General features: G+C 44.8%; 1 protein-coding gene and 1 long non-coding RNA gene across 2 annotated transcripts in view; one reads left to right on the forward strand and one right to left on the reverse strand.

Moving 5' to 3' along the window:
• ZCRB1 (zinc finger CCHC-type and RNA binding motif containing 1) overlaps positions 1-19,751 on the forward strand; it is a 162,304-nt gene that overhangs the window by 59,829 nt on the left and 82,724 nt on the right. The window contains exon 3 of the mRNA XM_078674292.1: positions 10,318-10,408. Within this exon, the coding sequence (XP_078530418.1) occupies positions 10,325-10,408 (84 nt within the window). The 5' untranslated portion in view covers positions 10,318-10,324. The remainder of the gene's footprint in view (positions 1-10,317; positions 10,409-19,751) is intronic.
• LOC144770749 (uncharacterized) lies at positions 13,277-19,573 on the reverse strand. The gene is made up of 3 exons (XR_013599004.1): positions 19,475-19,573; positions 13,500-13,558; positions 13,277-13,390 (listed from the first exon to the last, which is right to left on the reverse strand). It is a non-coding gene; the product is annotated as an uncharacterized LOC144770749 (long non-coding RNA).

Genomic DNA, 19,751 nt, shown 5'->3' on the forward strand with positions numbered 1-19,751 from the left:
CCATTATCATCTCCCCCACTGGAGGTCCATAACATCGGACAAGTGGGTCTTGCAGAGCATTCAGGAGGGCTTTTGTCTTCCGTTCCTTTCTCTTCCCCCTCCCATTCAGCCAAATCAAGAACAGCTAGCGGAGGATCATATGAAATTGCCCCAGGAGGAAGTTACAGCTCACTTGGGCAGGGGAGTTATAGAGAGGGTCCCAGGTTCAGAAGTAGGCAGTGGCTGTTATTCCCGCTACTTTCTGATTACAAAGAAGAACAAAGGGTTGCGGCCCATTTTAATTCTTCAGACCGTCAATCTCTTCCTCAAGAAAGAGAAGTTCAAGGTGCTTAGTCTAGCTCAGGTCTTGTCTACCCTAGACCAAGATGACTGGATGGTAGCGTTGGGCCTGCAGGATGCTTATTTTGACATCCCCATCCTGTCAGGCCACAGGCGTTACCTACAGTTCAAGCTGGCCACGGGCACTTTCAGTTTGCCGTGCTCCCCTTCGGCCTTTCCAGTGCCCCTCCGGTGTTCACCAAGGTGATGGCAGTGGTCGCAGCTCCTCTACGAAGGTTAGGAGTGCCAGTCTTCCCCTACCTCGACGACTGGCTTTGAAGGCGTCTTTGCTCCAGGCTGTTGTCTCCCACCTTCAGACTAAGACAAACCTCCTGCATTCGCTGGGGTTCTTAATAATGTGCAGAAGTCACACCTGACTCCTTCTCAGACTCTCTCTTTCATCTGAGCTGTTCTGGACACTGTCCTCCCGATCCTCTATTTCAGTGAGTCTGACTCTGTTGGAGCTTCGGGCGATTGGATTGGAATTGAAAGCATTTCTTCCCTCTGTCAAGGGGAAGTTAATACAGGTGGAATGGGCAACCACTGACGTGTTACTGCAACAAGTAGGGCAGGGCCGTGGACCCTTTGTCGAGAGGCCCTGCGTCTCTAGACATGGCTGTAGCAGCAGGGCAAAAGCCTGGTGGTTCAACACCTGGCAGGTTCTCTGAAGGCTAGGGCAGACAAACTCCTCCGGCAATGACTAGCGGATCACGAATGGTGTCTCCAGTCGGACATCGTGCAAGATCTCTTTCAGCAGTTGGGAGAACCTTGGTTAGATTTGTTTGCCCCCGAAGAGAACATGCAGTGTTAGCAATATTGAGCGCTGGAGTTTCCAAGGCGGCTATCGCTCGGCGACGCCTTTCCACACGAGTGGAGCTCAGGCCTTCTGTGCGCCTTTCCACCCATACCACTCCTGCCCAGGGTTCTAAAGAAGATCAGGAGCGACCGGGACCAAGTCATCCTTGTGGCTCCAGACCGGGCAAGGAGAGTCTGGTATCACCAGCTTCTGAAGATGAGCATCGATCCTCCAATCAGACTGTCCCTTCTGGAGGACCTTCTGTCGCAGCAGCAGGGGCAGGTTCTCCACCCGAACCTGTCAACTCTGCTCCTCCATGTGTGGAGATTGAGCAGCGGCAGTTGATGGATTTTGACCCATGTAACTTTATTTTGGAAGCCAGGCTGCTCGCCACTAAGACGGTATACGCCTGCCATTGGCAGAAATTTGTATTATACTTTCTGCTTCTCTTTCCACTCTTCTTTTATTCATTCTAACCTGTGCACAATAGGGCTCTTCAATGGGAACTCTCAAGGGTTATATTTTTGCTCTGTCTGCTTTACTGCTACTACCAGACCAGCCCTCTCTCTTTAGGTCTCCAAATGTACATAGGTTTCTAAAAGGGCTGGCTCACTGGTTTCCACCCACGCCCTTTGTTATGCCAAAGTGGGACCGTAATTTAGTCCTCACTTATCTTATGTGTGCTCCCTTTGACCCTTTACAGAACTGTCCCCTCCTGCTGCTTGCCATCAACACAACCTTTTTAGTGGCAGTTACATCTGCCTGGAGAGTGAGTGAGTTGCAGGCATTATCTTGCTAGCCTCCCTACACAATGTTTTTTTCCGGACAAGGTGGTACTTTGCAGCCGTGCTTCATTCTTGCTAAAGGTTGTAATCCCATTCCATCTGGTCAATCCATCATGTTAAAACAAGAGGGTTCCCTTTGAATGAGATCCAATTTTACCAACCCCTACGCCAACCTCAATTTTTATACCATACAAAGCCACACTCAATAATTAAGGCACTTATAAATCAACCACTTATTGTAATCAAATTATTCATATATTTTATTCAATGCAAAGAAGATTTTTTTTAAAAATATATAAATACATATGATAATCCAAATTCAAAAGACATAAAAATTCATTCTATTAAAAACACAGTCCTCCAAAAGTACAATTAAAAAGGAGAACCCACAGAGACAATGCACAATGTCTTTTTATGTGTTACTTTGGCTGTGCATGTAGACAGCATAGAGCATGGGTCTAAATTCCCTGTCTGTGGTTTGATGCTGACTCTTGCCAAATTTAACACCACCTATATTATGAGCGTTGACGCGTTTCTGTGACACATTCGCAATCAGTATTGGAATTCAAGTCACTTCAACTAATAGTTGAGGTTGAATGGCGATTAGGTCTTTGTGTATTTTTTTGACATTTCAGATATTCCCAGTATTCCTTGTAAACAGAGGTTCTAGTTTGGGAGATTGCCTATGTTTCCTCGACCACAGCCCCTCAAATACAAACACGTCAAACCGAAATCCAAGTCCTCTGGTCTATTAACAAAACAACCGTATTTGGTTACGTTTCTTATCCAAGTCGCGGGTTTCAAAATTGTGCTGTGGGTTTTAAACAATAGAGTACTTCATTCGTGGCTCTTTATTCGAACGAACACCGCGTCCCCTAAGATTTCGCCTCAACCGTGGTACGTAATTCCATCACAATGCCCACCCCGCATCCCTCTAAGTAAGAGGAGTGTCTCCACTGCCTGGACCCAAAAAGAGCATTGTCGTTCTACCTTAACTGCACAAAAGAGTTCTGGGTGGATGACCAACTCTTTGTGGTGTACGTGCCAAGAAGGGACAGGCAGTGCAGAAAAGGACAATCTCTCGCTGTGTCGGTCTCTGCATTAAGACCTGCTATGCCCTAGCTAAGAAGCAGCTCCCTAAGAGATTAAGGGCCTGCCCCATTCCACCAGGGGGAAGGCTGCGACTACGGTCTTGGCTCAGGGTGTTCCAGTCCTTGACATCTGCCAGTCGACAACGTGGGCATCCTTGCACACATTTGTCAAGCACCATTGCCTGGACAGTCAGGCCCGCAAAGACGGGCATTTTACTCATTCGGTCCTGCAGGACTTCCTAGTATAAGGTATTGGTCCGCAACACACCCCCGAGATGGTATGGCTTGGGTATCTAATTCAAAGGTAAGGAATCCGCAGATAGAAGTCTCTATCAGATGAACAAGTTACTCACCTTCATTAACCCATTAGCTGGTAAATACTCTATCTAGCTGCAGATTCCTTACAGCCCCACCCATGCCTCCCTGCTTTGCGGACTAATATTGTAAGGCTAGGGTTTCTCCCCTTTTCAAGGCCCTAGTTTTGCACACAACTACATCAATTACTTCGTGGCTCTGCACTCCTGGCATGGAAAAAACTAAAAGTACTGACATCTATATAGGTACCACGACGTCCTAATCGAAGCTGCAGATGACGTCCTGGAGAGCCGAATGGAGCCACCTGATGGTGCGTGCAAGGGGTATTGCTCAGCAAAAGTTTCCGGATCCGGCCTGACATCCTAGGAAATTCAAAGGTTAGGAATCTGCAGCTAGATAGTCTCTACCAGATAGTGCATTACTGAAGGTATGTAACTTGTTTATGTGTACCTGTAGGCCACTGTCTATTGTCTCGCGAAGCCTCATGTAGGTTATATGAGGCTTCGGGAGACAATAGATAGTGTACAGAAAATGGGGCTCACACAAAAACATTTTACACATATTTAAGCACAGGGAGATTAAGTGATTTTCCCAGAATCACATGATGTTGATGTCTCATGACGGCGCCAGGGCTGGGACTCGAACCTGGGTCTCCAAGTTCCATACACAGCTGCTGGAGGTCCTAGGCCTTATCTCCACCCAATATGACACGTGTGGATATATATATATATATATATATATATATATATATATATATATATATATATATAGATATAGATATATAGATATATATAAGTTATTATATAAGTTATTCTTGTTGTTTTATAACATACTAGTATATTGCTGCTCTTCTAACCTATTTAATGGTTTTTTAAACTTTTTTCTACACATTTTGGTATTATGAAATATTTTTGACACTTTTTGTTTTTTGTAGTGTGCTGAAATGTATTTATAAGTATTTATTTGCGGAGTTTGCACAGTTAATTGTATCCAAATTACTGTTTGCACATTGAATTAGGCCCACTTGGGCTTTATTTTCCCAGAAATTGCAGTAACATGGATGGTTAAGACTTAACAGTTGTTTTAGGGTAATAATATCTAAATGGGTCCCTTCTAATTTATTTTTGGTCTTTTACTAAATCCCGCACCTAAGCAAAGAGTATGGTTAATGAATGACCGGTTCAAAATGATTAGGCATGTACACAGAAATAATGTTGTTGTAAAACTAATATTCCTATATTTTGGAAATTATTTATGGATTAACTAATTTTTAACATAATTTTTAACATGCTTTTACATTTTGTACGGTTTGTAGTGATCATGCACTTTAGCTCGGGTTATCATTGTATTTTACATGTATAACGAAATTGTTTTGTACTGCATATTCAACTGGGAAAGATTGTTTAACCGCAAGTAGGGAGACAATAGTCTGTCCTCTATGTCCATGGTTACTTTTCGGCACGCCGGCACTTTAAAAAGGTCACCTTACCTTCTCAGCGTTTGTCATGTGATCAAGGCCCTTCGCGGGCTGAAACGCATCATGGTTGACTTGGTGTTTGGGCTCTAATAAAGAATATTTGCATCAGTTCAGGGTTCGTCTCGTCTCTGCTGAATTGCATTTTTTGAAGACGTTGTATGCCTTTATCTCCAACTACAGATTGTATGAACCAGGCTACAGCTTGTCTAGATGTGGATGTTAATTAGAGCTGTGCTTTGTGCATCACAGCTTGGATACTGGAGTTTTAGCTCCTGGTTGCTCTGATTTTGGCCCTTCTGGGCTGTTTTCAAAATAACCTGGCAAGTTAGGCTAGTGGCTGCTCTTCCATTGCTTCTAGTCAAAATGATCCCTGTAACCATGACCAGCGGTGTCATGGTTACAAGGATCAACTCCCAGGGTAGAAGACTGGATCAGGTATATCGCAATTTGAAATGAAAGAATGTAGAAATATATGCTTCATCCTATTTCATCCCGTACCAGGGACATTTAGGGAGTTTTAAAACATACTTGGTTCATATTGGGCGGAACTAGGTGGTGGAGGCTGGGCAAGCTCTTTTACAGCACTGTTCATTGGAAACAAGTGTCCATGTGGTTAACATTTATTAGTTAAATGTGATACATGCTTCGGTTTCTGGAAATCTTTAATTCCTGGTTGGTTGCTGGTGTGAATCTATAACACTGCTACCAACATCATCGTGTTTTCCTTTTGATACAATGTTATAATTGTTTTTTTGACAATCAAATTTATTTGCATTTTAAAAAACCAAATATACAAAGGACAGCTCGTGATTGCATGTTAGAACACATTCCACTGTTGACCGACAGTACAAATCCCAGCCATAATTTAGCGCCTTTGAGAAAGCCACCCCACCGGAAAGACAGTGTAGCGAGGTGGGAGGAAAAACAAGCACACTTCTCAAGACAGTAGGTTCAGCCATTTGCCCCATACCTTCTGAAATGTCTGAGAACAACCCCGAGCCTCAAAGAGGGGTTCCTCCTGGGCCGCACACCAATCCACCCCCCCCCCCCCAGTGCCACTTTCGTATGGTAGGAGGTTTGGCCTGAGCCCAGACCGCAGCGATATCTCGCTTAGCCACTGCTGTGTCCAAGAATAGTTTGTCGGCTCTAGAACCATATAGCCCGTCAAAGATTCCCAAAAGGAGGCGTAGAAGATCATGAGGGACCTGCCACCCCAGAGTTTGTGTAAGTTCAGACTCCACCCCCGACCAGAAGGGGGCAAGATTGGGGCATAACCAGACCATATGATAGAAATCAGCCGGGGCTTGGCCGCATCTTGTGGAATCTGGGGAGGGGCGCAGTCCTGCCCTGGGGAGGCGCGCGGGGGTATGGTAGGCCATGTGGAGGTAGTAGAATTGGATGAGACGTAGTTTGGAGGAGGTCATCAAAGTTTTCGGAGCCATAAAGCATCAGGCCAGACATTGTTATAATACTTAATGATATAACAATAAATAAAGCTTCAAAAAGATGTTTGTGTGATTCCCACTTGCATATTTTGTCCAGAAATTATGTTTGCACCGCAAATTCCACCACTACTCTTCGTTCCAAGGTCTTCCTTTGTCTGCATTAAATGTCCTTGTTACTATTTTGACAAACTCATTTGACAAACTTCTTTATTGAGCATTACACTTTAAAGACTGCTTTTTCGAACACTGTCATGCCTGCATGGATAACAAGTGAACAACAGCTTATGTGTTCAGGCTACTCTTTGGCATTGTTGTTATTGCAGACTAAAAACCGCCAGCACAGGCGTTGATACCTTGTACTGAACTGACTAAAATTGTTTTATGAGATTGTACTGTAAGGATTTCATCTGTAGTGTTTCACCACCGCAGGGGCAGGGTCTTAGGGCATGCTGGGTGTGTGGGGGACCCTGCTAGAGGATGTCTGTTGCCAATTTTATTCAGATGTGGGATTTAAGCTCATGGCCCTACCTGTACTCTCAGCAATTCCTCTTCCTGAGACCAGTAATCTTGAAAAAATAAACACATGACTACCGGCAGCAGAACTGATTATGCTGCATCGTAAGTAACACCTCTCCACCGTGAAGGACTGTTAGCAAGCCCATCCACTCGGATTATTCCCCAATTGAAGCGATCGTTTTAACATAGACGCTTCTTACTTGGTGCCCGATTTAGGTCTCACCAGTTATCATTAGCAACCTTTATCTAGACCGGCAGAACGCTCGCTGGCTTCCCTATGGCAGATGAGGCTTACATCTATTAGGCATTTTATTCTTGTCCTGATGATGATCCCCATAACTTAATAGTGGGATCGAAACGCCGTCGACTTCAAATGCGTACCTTATACATTTCTGTACCATGTGCCATCTAACATGTAAAGGTGCTTGTTGAATTTTCTGTTCTATTATCTGAATGGTGGAAATTACAGAATCATAAGCTTTTGCCTAAAAAGCCCTTTTTGTTTTACGTTCTCTACTGTATTTTCCGTGTTTGTTCTAGTAGGGTACAGGCTTGAGCCCCACTTTGTTGAATTGGTGGAGATTTTTTCTTGTATTTTCCTGAAAGTAAAAATTAGACCTCTGTCCGGCTGGACATGTCACATTAATGTAGAAACGACTGTGTCTATATTTATTTTACTACATATCCTTGCTTGTAAGGGACCACTGTAGCTTGAAAAAGAAAAAGCATCGTAAGTAACAGAACAATTATTTGGGGGGTGGGGAGGTTCCACTCCATACATTACCCCCCCCAGAAGCTATGCCCCTAGACACATGCCACTCCCCCCCCCCCCACCCACACACCAAGAGGGGGTGATTGGGGTTTGAAAAACAAGCGCAGGCAGTGTCTTTTGGGAACCCTTCTAGAGGATGTCCTGTGCCCCTCATCTGGGTAGCAGGGCTGCCTCTGCATCCTCTTTCCTCCTCTGCTTCTCGGGTAGCGGAACAAGGAATTCTGAGACAGACAACTTCTTCTTTTGTTGTTGTTGCTGACTTCACAGTAACACCTCACAGAGAGAATTCTTAGCACCTTCAGCAAGTTTTAAAAAAAGGGTCTTGGGTCGTATACTAAGAAAATAGCATCCTATCCTGATCGATTTCCAGATTTAAGAAGTATATCTTTAGTATATATATATATATATCCACTAGTTATAGTTAGGATCGTGTTTCCATAGGAAATGCATTTTTTTGTGTTCCTAATAACGTTGGTGCCGCCAGACAAATCTACACACATTTTTTTTTTTAAATGTGATCTTTTTTGACTAGTTTAAGCATGGAAAGTTTTGGGGTGGTGCATCGAGTGGGGGCCGAGAAAAAGGAGGTTCCCAAAACATGTTTTCCATAAGAACTTTAGACATACCTACAGCCTAAACTGCTGAAAGGATTTACACCAAATTTGGAAGAAAAATAGATCTAGGTCCAGAAAGAGTTCTTTATGTAATTTGGCGTAAATCCATTCAGTATTTTTTTTTGCAATTAATGCTAAAAAAACATTGAATATCTAGGGACGCGGAGCCTGGATGGGTCTGTTTGGCTGCCAACACCTCTACCAGGAAGTGGTGGCAGCCACCTTAGGAATCGAAAAGTTAAAGAAAAAAGCCTGTGTTTGTTATTCTAACCCCGGTGGTGGTCTCCTCCTCCCTGGATACATGTTCCCGCATAGTTTTCTCCTTTCACTTCACCTTGGTGCTTAGCCTGGAGAGTTAGACGTTTTTTCTGGTCTCCACTCTTTCCTTCCTGCTGGGAATTATTTCCTGGATCAGTTCCATACTCCCGGCTTCATTCTGGTGTCTGGGTTTGTTTCTGGAGATAGTAACCAATCTCTAAGCAATATTTTATTTTACAAAGGTAGAACCGAAAGTGCATGTTTTACTTTTTTAGCAGAGTATTGCAGAACAGTAAATTATTCATAACTAAGATCTTACACAATTTTAGCATAAGCATCTTCATGTAACCTTGATGTCGAGTACTGTGTGAAGAGGTTAGACAAACATAAAACATTATTTTGCATAGTTTAATGGCAATACATTCACCGTGATTACTAAGGGATACAAAGAAAATCTATGTCCAAATTGTCATCCACATACCAGTAAATGTGTTGTATGATCTTAAATGACCAGCATGCTAATTTATTGATAGTTTTTAATCACAAGCGGTCTTTAATAAAGTTGTTTCAAGTCCAGGTTCATGAGCAATGTGCACACCAAAACGTCTTAATGAGCAAGTCCAGTATACATTGGCCCTCATCAATAGGCACTATTATCTGGTCCACAAGATTCAATTTTAACACAATATAGTATTAACTGTTTGGGTTTACCCAGCAGTTTGGGCTTGCCGGTTTGTATAGCGCGGGACTAATGTTGATTTGCAAATGACAAGTCTCCTTTAGTTATGTCACAGACCAGCTAAAATGATGAAAGTGAATAGGTTCCAGTCACTCCGATTAATTCAGTTCTATCCATCAGTTCTTTGTGGTTCACCCTAATTCTTGTAAGTATTCCATTTCTTAACTGCAGTGGGACTAAAGCTTCACCCCGTTGATCAGGCTCAAAAGAAACCATACAATTTGTAGTACAAAGTTTGTAAATATAGAGATGGTCTCTTGGTTCCAAAAACTGCAAGGAGGACGCTAGGTTTCATGAGATACGTATTTTATGTTACTGTTTTATCCCTTCTTGTTAAACTATGTCTCATTTGAATCCTTCCGTCAATGCTATGTCTTGTAAGGCGCTCTGATACCCTCAGGTCTAGCTAGCGCTATAAAAAAAACTCAAATAAATAAACACCAGTCTGGTTACGCTTGTGTTCCTGTTTGGAGTTAAGGTGGCCTAGGAGTTCAAACTGGACTGTTCCTATTGGAGCAGCCTGAGGTGGATTTGCATATCGTTGGTCGCCTTCTCTAATGGCTAAGGCAAGCTAACCAATAATGGCATGGAAAGAGTTCAAAGTAATTATTAGCGATTCAGATTATTTCAAGTATTTTCATACAGTACCATTTTGCTTGCCATTAAAGGGTGACATTTCTAAAATGTATGACCTCTTAAGTCTATTCTCAAATGTGCGTGTGCTAGAATCCATGTTTGTTCCTACAGTATCACTTGTCTTGCTCATTTCTGTGTGGATCTATTTCTCTGGATATAGGAAGCCAGGAGGCATGATGAACGAGAAGGACTCGTTATCTGAATAGTAGTGTGTAAATTGTAAGCCTCATTCAGATCAGCACGCTTAACATTTTTCCTTACATTTTGGGGGCTTCTTCAAAGTGAGAAATTACACAAATATCCAATATTTATATCTGTTGTTCAGATGCTTAGGTATGTTTAGGCAGTGTCCTCTTCTGATTAGGTCTAAAATTGCATATTAATGAAATGTTCTCTATCCTTGAACTCAGTATTAACTCCCACTCTTGAAATGCTATTCTGAATAAATTGGCTTACTAAGATTTGGCACTTTCATTTATGGAGGCGATTGCGAGCACTATTGTGTTTGATATTCCAAGGCAATCTTTAACATATGATTGAAAATTAATTTCACAGCTGCAAAATGAGTGGGGGACTAGCACCTAGTAAGAGTACGGCCTATGTATCCAACCTGCCCTTCTCTCTGACCAACAATGATTTACACCGGGTAAGTACAGATATTTATATATGAACGTTTGAGACAATATCCCACTTGACAGTTTTTATTCCTTACGACAAGGCTCAAGCACATTCTAGGCTTACCCCTGTACAATACCCAAATATCTGTATTTTGTTTGAGATAGTAGGCAGTGGGGAGGAGAGGGATGGTGGTGTTCTATAACTATGAAAAACACAAAGTAACTGTGGGTCTAAATAGATAAGTTGTTGAAAGAGTCTGGGTCTAACCACCAACCTTATCCCAACTAAAGCGTAATCCCAAATAATGAGTGATACTTCCAGAGTGTAAAAGTACCCATAAATTCTCGTTCGGTGCCGCCCTTATCATCACTTGGGACTCCTTACACCGAGTAGGATATTACTGCATCCAACATAAGTATTGAAAAATTGAACGGATGCCCCAGTGTAACTAAGGGTGTATGAAAGGTAACCTTACAATGATAACTGAAAAGCATTGCGTTATAGGGTGAGTGCAAAAAAGTGAATAATATAAAATTGGAGAGTGGAGAGGAAAAAAGATTTATTAGATGCCTCTCATACTTCCAAGGATAAAAACCAGTGCGGGAACATAGTAGTTTTCAACAAATAGCTACTATTTAGATAGAAAAGGTCGACATGTTTCAGCAGTATATGGACCATACCAGGTGTCCACTGCTTTCTTCAGCACCAGAACTTTGCTACTGCATTATAGTGAAAAATAAATAAATGAAAAATCTCAAGTGTTTATAAAATCCAAAAGTGTCACCTGGACGACTTGGATCTGTGACAGTCCTCCAAGATTCTGAGAGAGGTAACGTCCAAATGGAATATGTCAGCGTGTCCGACAAACACCACAACAAATAAAGACGACAAAGACACATTGGTATTTGTATAATAACATCACATTCAATGCTAGGTATGAGAATCTGTTTCTTCAACCTCCAGTACCCACACATGATGTACTGAGCCCAACATCAAGGCTGTCGTCCACTTACCTAATTGGTAGGACGTAGGTGCTACGCCTCACCTGGCTGCGGCTCAGGTAGGTGGAGCAACGCTCTAGTAAAAACAAACAGGTGTAAGTCGTGGACAAATGGTATTTATTATTGTCACCTGGTCTACATTATTCAAAAATGGAGTGCATTGAAGTAGAAATATTAATATTAAGGGCTCACATCAACGTTTGTAGTACGAGTGCGTTTGCCCTGTATGTCTCAGTAGTAATTTGCCACCATGTGGCTTCATGGTATAGTAATAAACCCACTATTGTAGTTTTTTAGTGCGTAATAGATACTACTGTGGGCTCACATCACCGTTAGAAGTACGAGTGCGCTTTCCCTATGTGCCTCAGTAGTAATCTGACACCATTTGGCTTCATGGTATAAGAATAAACTCCCTATTGTAGGTCTTTAATGGGGAAAGTCATAATTATTAGCAAATTAGTTCAAAAAACGCCACCAAACTCAGCGTAGTCATACTCGAGGCTCTACCTCATTATGTCAATGCTCCCAACAGGTTGGACATATCTCTTACTGGCAGATCAAGTATTGTTCAGCGCCTGGAGCATACCCAGGCTCAGTTTCTGAGCTCCTCTTGCGGATGAGCAATTAGTGGCTATAAAGAATTTACAAAATGATTTCTAGTGTTACAATTACCGCCATCAATTCTCTGCAATATCATAGACAAAGCATGGCAAACCACACTACAGTGCTGACAGCAAGAGGATTTGGTGTCAAGCTACAACATGTTGATCGACGTTAATTTGTGAAATGTTTATGGCTCAAAAACAAATGTACATGACAAATTCACCCTGTCCACTTGGAACTTCGAAGCTGTGCCTCCTTGACTGCAGTTTGGATTTGACCCACTTCTTCTGCTCAGGCAGCGCCTTGATTTTCCTTGATTGAAATATACAGCTCTATAACATTCAGGCTGCAACATTTCAACGAATGGCAGCATTAAACAGAGTGATGGCGAATTGCGGAAATCCTATTTTACAAAAAATATATAGCAGCAAAATCAATCATATGGGCAGGACAATTGTTTATGTTATCTGTTGGAGACTGGCTAACAGGATGCTAGCTCCAAAGTCAGAGGGCCCGGTTCACAAAGGTGCGTGAGACCAGGGTTCGAGCCTCGGTGTCGCGTCCACATCCTGGGATTCTGGGCATAACACTTAATCTCCCCGTGCCTGAATGTGTAATGTAAATACGGTGCTCATTTAAAGCGCTCCAATACCTTCGGGTCGAGTTTGCGCTAAAAAAATATGCAACAAAAAAAAGCGTCTGAGTTTATCTTTGTGAATCGGGCCCTAGGTTTTTTTGTGGTCTTAAGTATGTACCGAGAGAACAACAATGCCATTCTACTCTTCGATGCTGGCATCTGATCACGATTTAAAAAGGCTAAATAACTAGGCTTCTTCTTCAGAAAGAATATAAGTTTGTCTCCCTCATGTTTTCTTCTTTGCAGTTGGTTGGAACCACTGATTCCAAGAGCAGAATCAGATTGGGAGACACCACAAATCGAGCGTGAATCACCTCCATCCTCTATAATGAACAAAAAACCTCGACAAAACAAAATGTGTTAGGGATGCATCAAACACTAACATGACCCCATCCCCACCCCTACATCGAAAAACAAATTAATGAAATAATACAAGGAAAGCCCATCAGCAACAAACTGTATGCACTCGTGGGCTGCTAACATTCTCTGTTCTCAATACCTTGTGATTGCTCACCAAATCTCAAACCTCACAACAGACACACATGTGCACACACAAGAGAGCATCTTACATTGGAACAACAACAATCCTACCCAACACTGACACGCCAATACAAACAACACAGCGGGAGAGATTGGAGGGTCCACCATTCCTGTGCAGGGTAACTGAAAAACAAGTAAGGTAATACCGTCTCAGGTGTTTCCTCATGTCCTCTTTGGTGTTGGCACCGGGCTCACTAGCCGTCTTCAATTTCCTCAAGTTCCCTCACTCCTGTAACATTGAAAGAAGAAAGAATAAGCAAAGTATCAAGGATTGACCAGACCGGTGACATGCTAATGCACTGCAAAGCATGATTACCTGATTTAATACATATACTTACCTGATTTTGAAGCCTGTTTTTACCTCGCCTGGAATCCTCTGTTCATATTTGCGCAGAAACTAAAGTGAAAAACACAAAGACTATTATTAATTCAAGCCTCAGTAACTACTTCAAGTGCATTAGGCGTATCTGCTGCTTTTTTGTTGTTTATTTTGTAGTTGCATTTCATGTTCTTTGTTGGCATCCTTAAATATACTGCATGAAGTAATGTTTGAATGCCTACTATGAAATAAGTACTGTAATAAAGACGTTTGACTCCGTTTAGTATTAACAGTATAAGTATTTATTCGGAGCGCCGGGGCTGCGTGACTCCTCTTGCGGTCGGCGCCAGCAAAACAACATGGCCGCCTTCCGCTTCCTGCCTAGCTGCTTCCTGTTCCGTCTCCGGAACAACTAGACCGCTACCACATATCTCCCCCCTTTTAATCACACAACAATTTACAATGTCTTACTTCTAGTCCATTACGAAATCTTTGAATCTCTCCGGCACCTTGGTTCTTCTTCCTACCCGAGTCTCCATTCTCTCTTCCTTCCTCTCACCTTCCATCATACCTTTATCTCTTAGTTCTCTATTGCTTTCCTCTTCTCTGTCTCTCTCTCTCTTCTCACCACTTCCTTCTGTTCTGTTTCCTTCTCTTGTTGGCTTCCCCCTTTCTCTTCCTTCGCCTGCAGATCTCCCATCAGCCGCATCGACGTTCTCTCCTTGTCTCTCACCACTTCCTCCGACATTCTCTTCCTGTCTCACACTCACTTCACCTTCTCCTTCTTCAATGACCTGTTCCGATCTTTCTTCTATCTCCTCCTCCCATTTCATTATCTTGCTGCACCTGGCCATTCTGTCCATAGACCATACCTTTCCGTCGCTCAGCAGTGCAGATCGGGAGTATGGCTCCACTACTTTGAGGGGTGGAGAAAACTTACTTTCCCCTTTCTTCTTCTTGATGGCGAGTTTAACCCTCACCCACTCTCCTTTGTCCAATTCCGTACTGCGCGTGTTCCTCCTTTTGTTGTAATGCACAGTGTATATGTCCTGTGCTCTCTCCAGGTTCTTTCTCACCACCGCTGGTGACCACTTGCTCTGCACCACCAATTTCTTCCAGGCCGCATTGTCTTTGGTGAATGCTTCCCTGCCTCTTAAGATCTTGAAGGGGCTATATCCCGTACTTCCAGGTGTAATGCGATATGCCCAAATCATTTTTTCCAACTCTCTTTCCCAATCTAGGCCATCTTCAATAGCTGCTTGTATGGTGCCCATTATCACCCGGTTGAAGCGCTCCACCTGTCCATTTCCAGCGGGGTGGTAGATCGGGGAGTGTTTCACTTCAATGCCATTCCTGCTGGTGAAGGCGATCCACTTCTCAGACGTGAACTGGGGACCATTGTCGCAGGTGATGATCCTTGGGATGCCCTCGCTGACGAACGTGGTGCGCAAGAAACGTATCACCGCCTCAGTGTCCACCTGTTCCAATACTTGCAGCTCCGGCCACTTGGAATACTTATCAATTGCCACTAGTACATACTTCGGAGTACCCTCTTTGTCCAGGACTGGCCCCATTATGTCCACCGATAACATTTCCCATGGACCTTCCGGAATAGGAAATCTTCCCAATGGCGGCCTGAGCATGCTTTGAGATTTGTCAGCCCTGGCACAGGACTCACAGTTGCGCACGTGCCGTTCAACTTGTGCATCAATGGCAGGCCACCAGTATGCCTGTCTGGCCAACGCTTTAGTCTTTGTGATCCCTTGGTGCCCTTCATGGAGTAAGGACATCAGCCATTCCAATATGCTCTGGGGTGGTACCACCTTGTCACCACGGAGTAGGAACACAGGGTTGTCCGCTATAGACAGCTCCTCCCGAACTTCCCAGTACCTTTTCAACTCCTCCTTCAAATGTCTCTTCTCAGGCCAGCCATGTGTCACGTAGCCTTTCACTGCTTCCAGATCCGTGTCTTCTTTGTAGGCACTTTCCCAGTCCTGGGCACTTATTACTTCCTGAGTGTCCTGAATGGTTGCTACCATATATCCTTCCCATTCATTCTTTTCCTCATTCTGTGCCTCGTCCATGGCCGCCGCCCTGCTCAGAAAGTCAGCCACTTTGTTCTGTGGCCCCGGTATGTGTTCAACATCATAGACAAAGTCCAATAATCGGAGGGTCATCTTGGCGATTCTGGGTGTGGCGTGATCATGTCCGCTCGACGTCAGGACGCGAACTAATGGCTTGTGGTCCGTTTTGACAAGGAACTTGGCTCCCCATAGATACTGCCTGAATTTCTCCACTGCCCAGACTACAGCCAGCATTTCCTTCTCCACCACGCTGAACTTCTCCTCACTAGGCGTCAACGAACGGGAGGCAAAGCTGACCGTAGACATCACACCTGAATCCTCCCTCTGCATCAGGACTGCCCCTAGGCCTCGGTCACTTGCGTCCGTGGTGAGAACGGAATCAGCTCTGGGATCGAAGCCCTTGAGGGGAATTGCAGTGCTCATTTCTCGTTTGAGTGCATCGAACTCTGCTTGCTCTTCCTTACTCCACTGGAACCTGTTTCTATCCTTAAGCAGTTGTCTCATAAAGTGTGTCTTGGTTGCGAACTGTGGGATGAACTTGCTGTAATACTCAGCCATTCCTAAGAATGACCGAACATCCTCTTTCTTTTCTGGAGTGGGTGCCTCTTCGATGGCTCTGATGTTTGCCTTCTTGGGTGTTATTCCCTGTCCGCTAATCTCATGACCGAGATACGTGACAGACTGAACTCCCAAACTGCACTTGGACCATTCAGCCGTCAACCCATTATCCTGCAGCCTCTGTAGCACCTTGTGAAGCTTTGCGTTGTGATCATGCATTGATTTCCCCATCACTAAAATGTCATCTTGGAAGAAAAGGACATCCTTCAGGTCTTTCAACAGTTTGTGCATTATTTTCTGGAATACGGCCGCTGCCGAGGCAAGGCCGAACGGCATCCTCACAAACTCATAACACCCAAACGGCGTGATAAAGGAGGTGAGGTGTGTGCACGATGGGTGAAGCTTCACTTGATGGTAGGCAGATGATAGGTCCACCGTGGAAAACCATGTGACATCCTTAGTTTTTGCCAACATCTCATTGATGCGCGGAAGAGGGAATTTATCCACGACAATGTTCTTATTTAATTCTCTCAGGTCTACACATAGACGTACCTTGCCGTTGGGCTTCTGGGCAACGACCAGGGGAGATAGCCATTCCGCACTCTCAATCGCTCTGATGACGCCTTCCCTCTCCAGCCTTTCCAATTCCATTTGTACCGCCTCTCTGCTGCGGAACGGGATGTTCCTCACTTTGTGCACTACCGGCACCGCTCCTTCTTTGAGTTTGATGAGATGCGTGTATTTGCTCAGCTCACCAATCTGCCCGTTGAAGACTCTCGGATACGTTGCCCGCCACAACTGCACATTCTCCCTGACTTCCATGTCCATCAGTAGAATTTTTTCTATGCCACCCGGGTTGAGTTGAATTCCCAAAGCCCCCTGGTCTTTCCAACTTAGTACAGATGGGCCTTTCTCAGCAACATACAGTTTACATTGCGCCTGCCGGCCTCTAAATTCGAACATGAGTGGACAATAGCCCAGCATGGGAATCTTTTGTCCGGTGTACGTTACCGGTCTCACGTCCATGGGTAACAAAGTGTCTTTGAGAATGGGTGCGAAATCGTTCTCCCACACTCGTCTCTGGATTATAGATATAGGTGCTCCACTGTCCGCAATCATCTCCAGGGGTACTCCTCCTATGTGCATGTCTAGCCTGGGTCTATCCGTGTTGGAGCCATCCATTTCTAAAATCTGTACGTCGATGTAGAGGAATTCCTCCTCTTCCACTGCACTTTCCTGGTCGCTGGGATCCCCTCCTTGCTCTTGGTCCACCAGCCGCACCACCGCGCTCTTGGGCTTCCTACGACACACCTTCTCATAGTGTCCGAATATGTTGCAGTAGGAGCACTTGGCCCTGAAGGCGGGGCATGCCTTGTCGTTGCCCAAGTGAGAGCTGCTACCGCACCGGTAACACTGTGCTTTACCCGCTTTGTGTGTCCTGCCATCCGACTGCGGTCTTGCATGGAACTCTGCTCTGCTACCTCCTTGGTTCCTCCTCGCATCACTCTGTTTCCATCGGTCATTTCTGTTGGGCGTCATCACTCTGCACACCGCTTGAGATTCTTGGGCTTCTCTCTTCGCCGCCTGAGCGCACCTCTTCGACAACTCGGCCTTCTTTACCATCGCCCAGATCTCCTTGAGGGGAGCGTCGCCGTTGACCCACAGCTTCTCCTGAATGTGAGAGCTGGTGGTATGCATAATTATTTGGTCCCTGACGAGTTCATCATGTAGGGCTCCAAACTTGCAGGTGATGGCCAACTTCTTCAGTGCAACCACGTATTCGTCCACTGATTCTCCATTTTTCTGCTTTCTCTGAAAGAAATTGAACCTGTCAATTGCGACACACACCACTGGTCTGTAATGTGCGTCTAAATCCTCAATGGCGTGATCAAACACTTCCGCGTCCCCCGCCGTCCTCTCACTTTTCACAATGGTGTCGTAGATCCTGAGCCCTTCTGGGCCTAAATTGTGGAGCAAAATTTTCTTTTTTCTTTTGCTTGTGAATGGGGTGTCGCCCTCCTCTTCTAATGCCTCCAGGTAATTTAGGAAGTACCTCTTCCAGTCCTCCCATTTTCTCTCTGGTTCTCCGCTCTTCGTAAGAAATGGCACTAGCTGCGTGAGGGAATTGCTCGGGTTCGCCATGGTTGGTGCGTTCCTCCTTCCAGTAGATGCGGCGTTTGCCTGCCTGGTCGGACTGCCCGGAGCGTCCTGCTCCACTCCTTCGTCTCCCCCGTTCTCCTCTTCACTCTCCTCCACTAGCGTGCCCCTAGTGGTGTCGGATGTCGCCTGCCTTGCCCCTACCGCCCCTGGACGTGATGGGCCTGCTTTTTGCGCCAGCGTGTGTCACTCTGCCCGGGTACCTGGTCACCAGGTGATGTTCCTCCGCCGTGCGCAACACAGACGTGCCCTCCTGGTTGTCAGCAGTGGTCCCTCACTGTCCTTTGGTGCCCTCTGCTGTCTGGGCGTTTTTCTGGGCGTTTTTCCAGCTTGGTAGGGTGGTGCACTATGCTTGGCTGGCTGGCTGTTAGTTGCTTGGCATGGGGGCGTGGTGGTTCACCTTCGCGCCAAAACTGCACTGGTCCCAGCTCCTCTGCCACGCTCCGGAGCTTATTCTGTGTCTCACGCACAATGCGGGTGTAATTGCCGAGGTAGCGTGTGCTCGTGCGGGTCTTTATAGATCCCGACTCGTCGCCATTGTAATAAAGACGTTTGACTCCGTTTAGTATTAACAGTATAAGTATTTATTCGGAGCGCCGGGGCTGCGTGACTCCTCTTGCGGTCGGCGCCAGCAAAACAACATGGCCGCCTTCCGCTTCCTGCCTAGCTGCTTCCTGTTCCGTCTCCGGAACAACTAGACCGCTACCACAAAGTACCTTTTCTATGCTCTTTAGCTACACCGTAAAAGCCTGCTAGTGAATCTTTTCTAATTCTTGAGGTAGGAAAATTATTTGTACTAGAGATGGATCAAGTTATGAATATTAAAATAATTGTAGAAATAAAAAATTAAAAAGTATTGTTCAGCGCCTTCGACCGCCTGCATGTGAAAGCGCCAATCATCTTGAAGGAATTTTAATCGAGTGCCGCATTACACTGTCTACCTATATCTGGCACCGCTCTTTCAACCTTTGTTAGACAGATAAAAGATCGCCTTATTCGCATATAAAATACTCATGATGGCTTTAGCCCCAGCTTTGTTAAAAAAAGAGGCGCATTGTGTCTATGCGTGCAGGTTCTTTAATCAAATAACAAATATCTCCCTCGTTAGTTTTACCGCTACTTAGCACTATTGTCCGCTCTATCATATATATGGAGATCGTTTGAAATAAGTCAAACGGAAATGCACTACCCTGACCTGTCCGCCAATACTCCGGGTGTCCCTCTGGGCCGTCTCGGGGAGGTGCCGGTCGGGTCATTTTGGCCAGTTTCATCACTTCCATGTTTCTTGTCGGGCATGACGTCAGACTGTCACGTGTTCCGCTAGGCATGCCGGGAACTGTAGTGCGCGATACCGTTTCTACGTTAGTTACGGCATTACCATCATACACAGGTCTCAAAATTGTGCATGTCGAATGAAGGGCTGCACATGGTATGTAGCCTTCCAATCACCCTAATTCCTCTATATCTATCTT

The sequence above is a fragment of the Lissotriton helveticus genome, chromosome 1_1 (assembly GCF_964261635.1).
Source record: "Lissotriton helveticus chromosome 1_1, aLisHel1.1, whole genome shotgun sequence".
Lineage (NCBI taxonomy): Eukaryota > Metazoa > Chordata > Amphibia > Caudata > Salamandridae > Lissotriton > Lissotriton helveticus.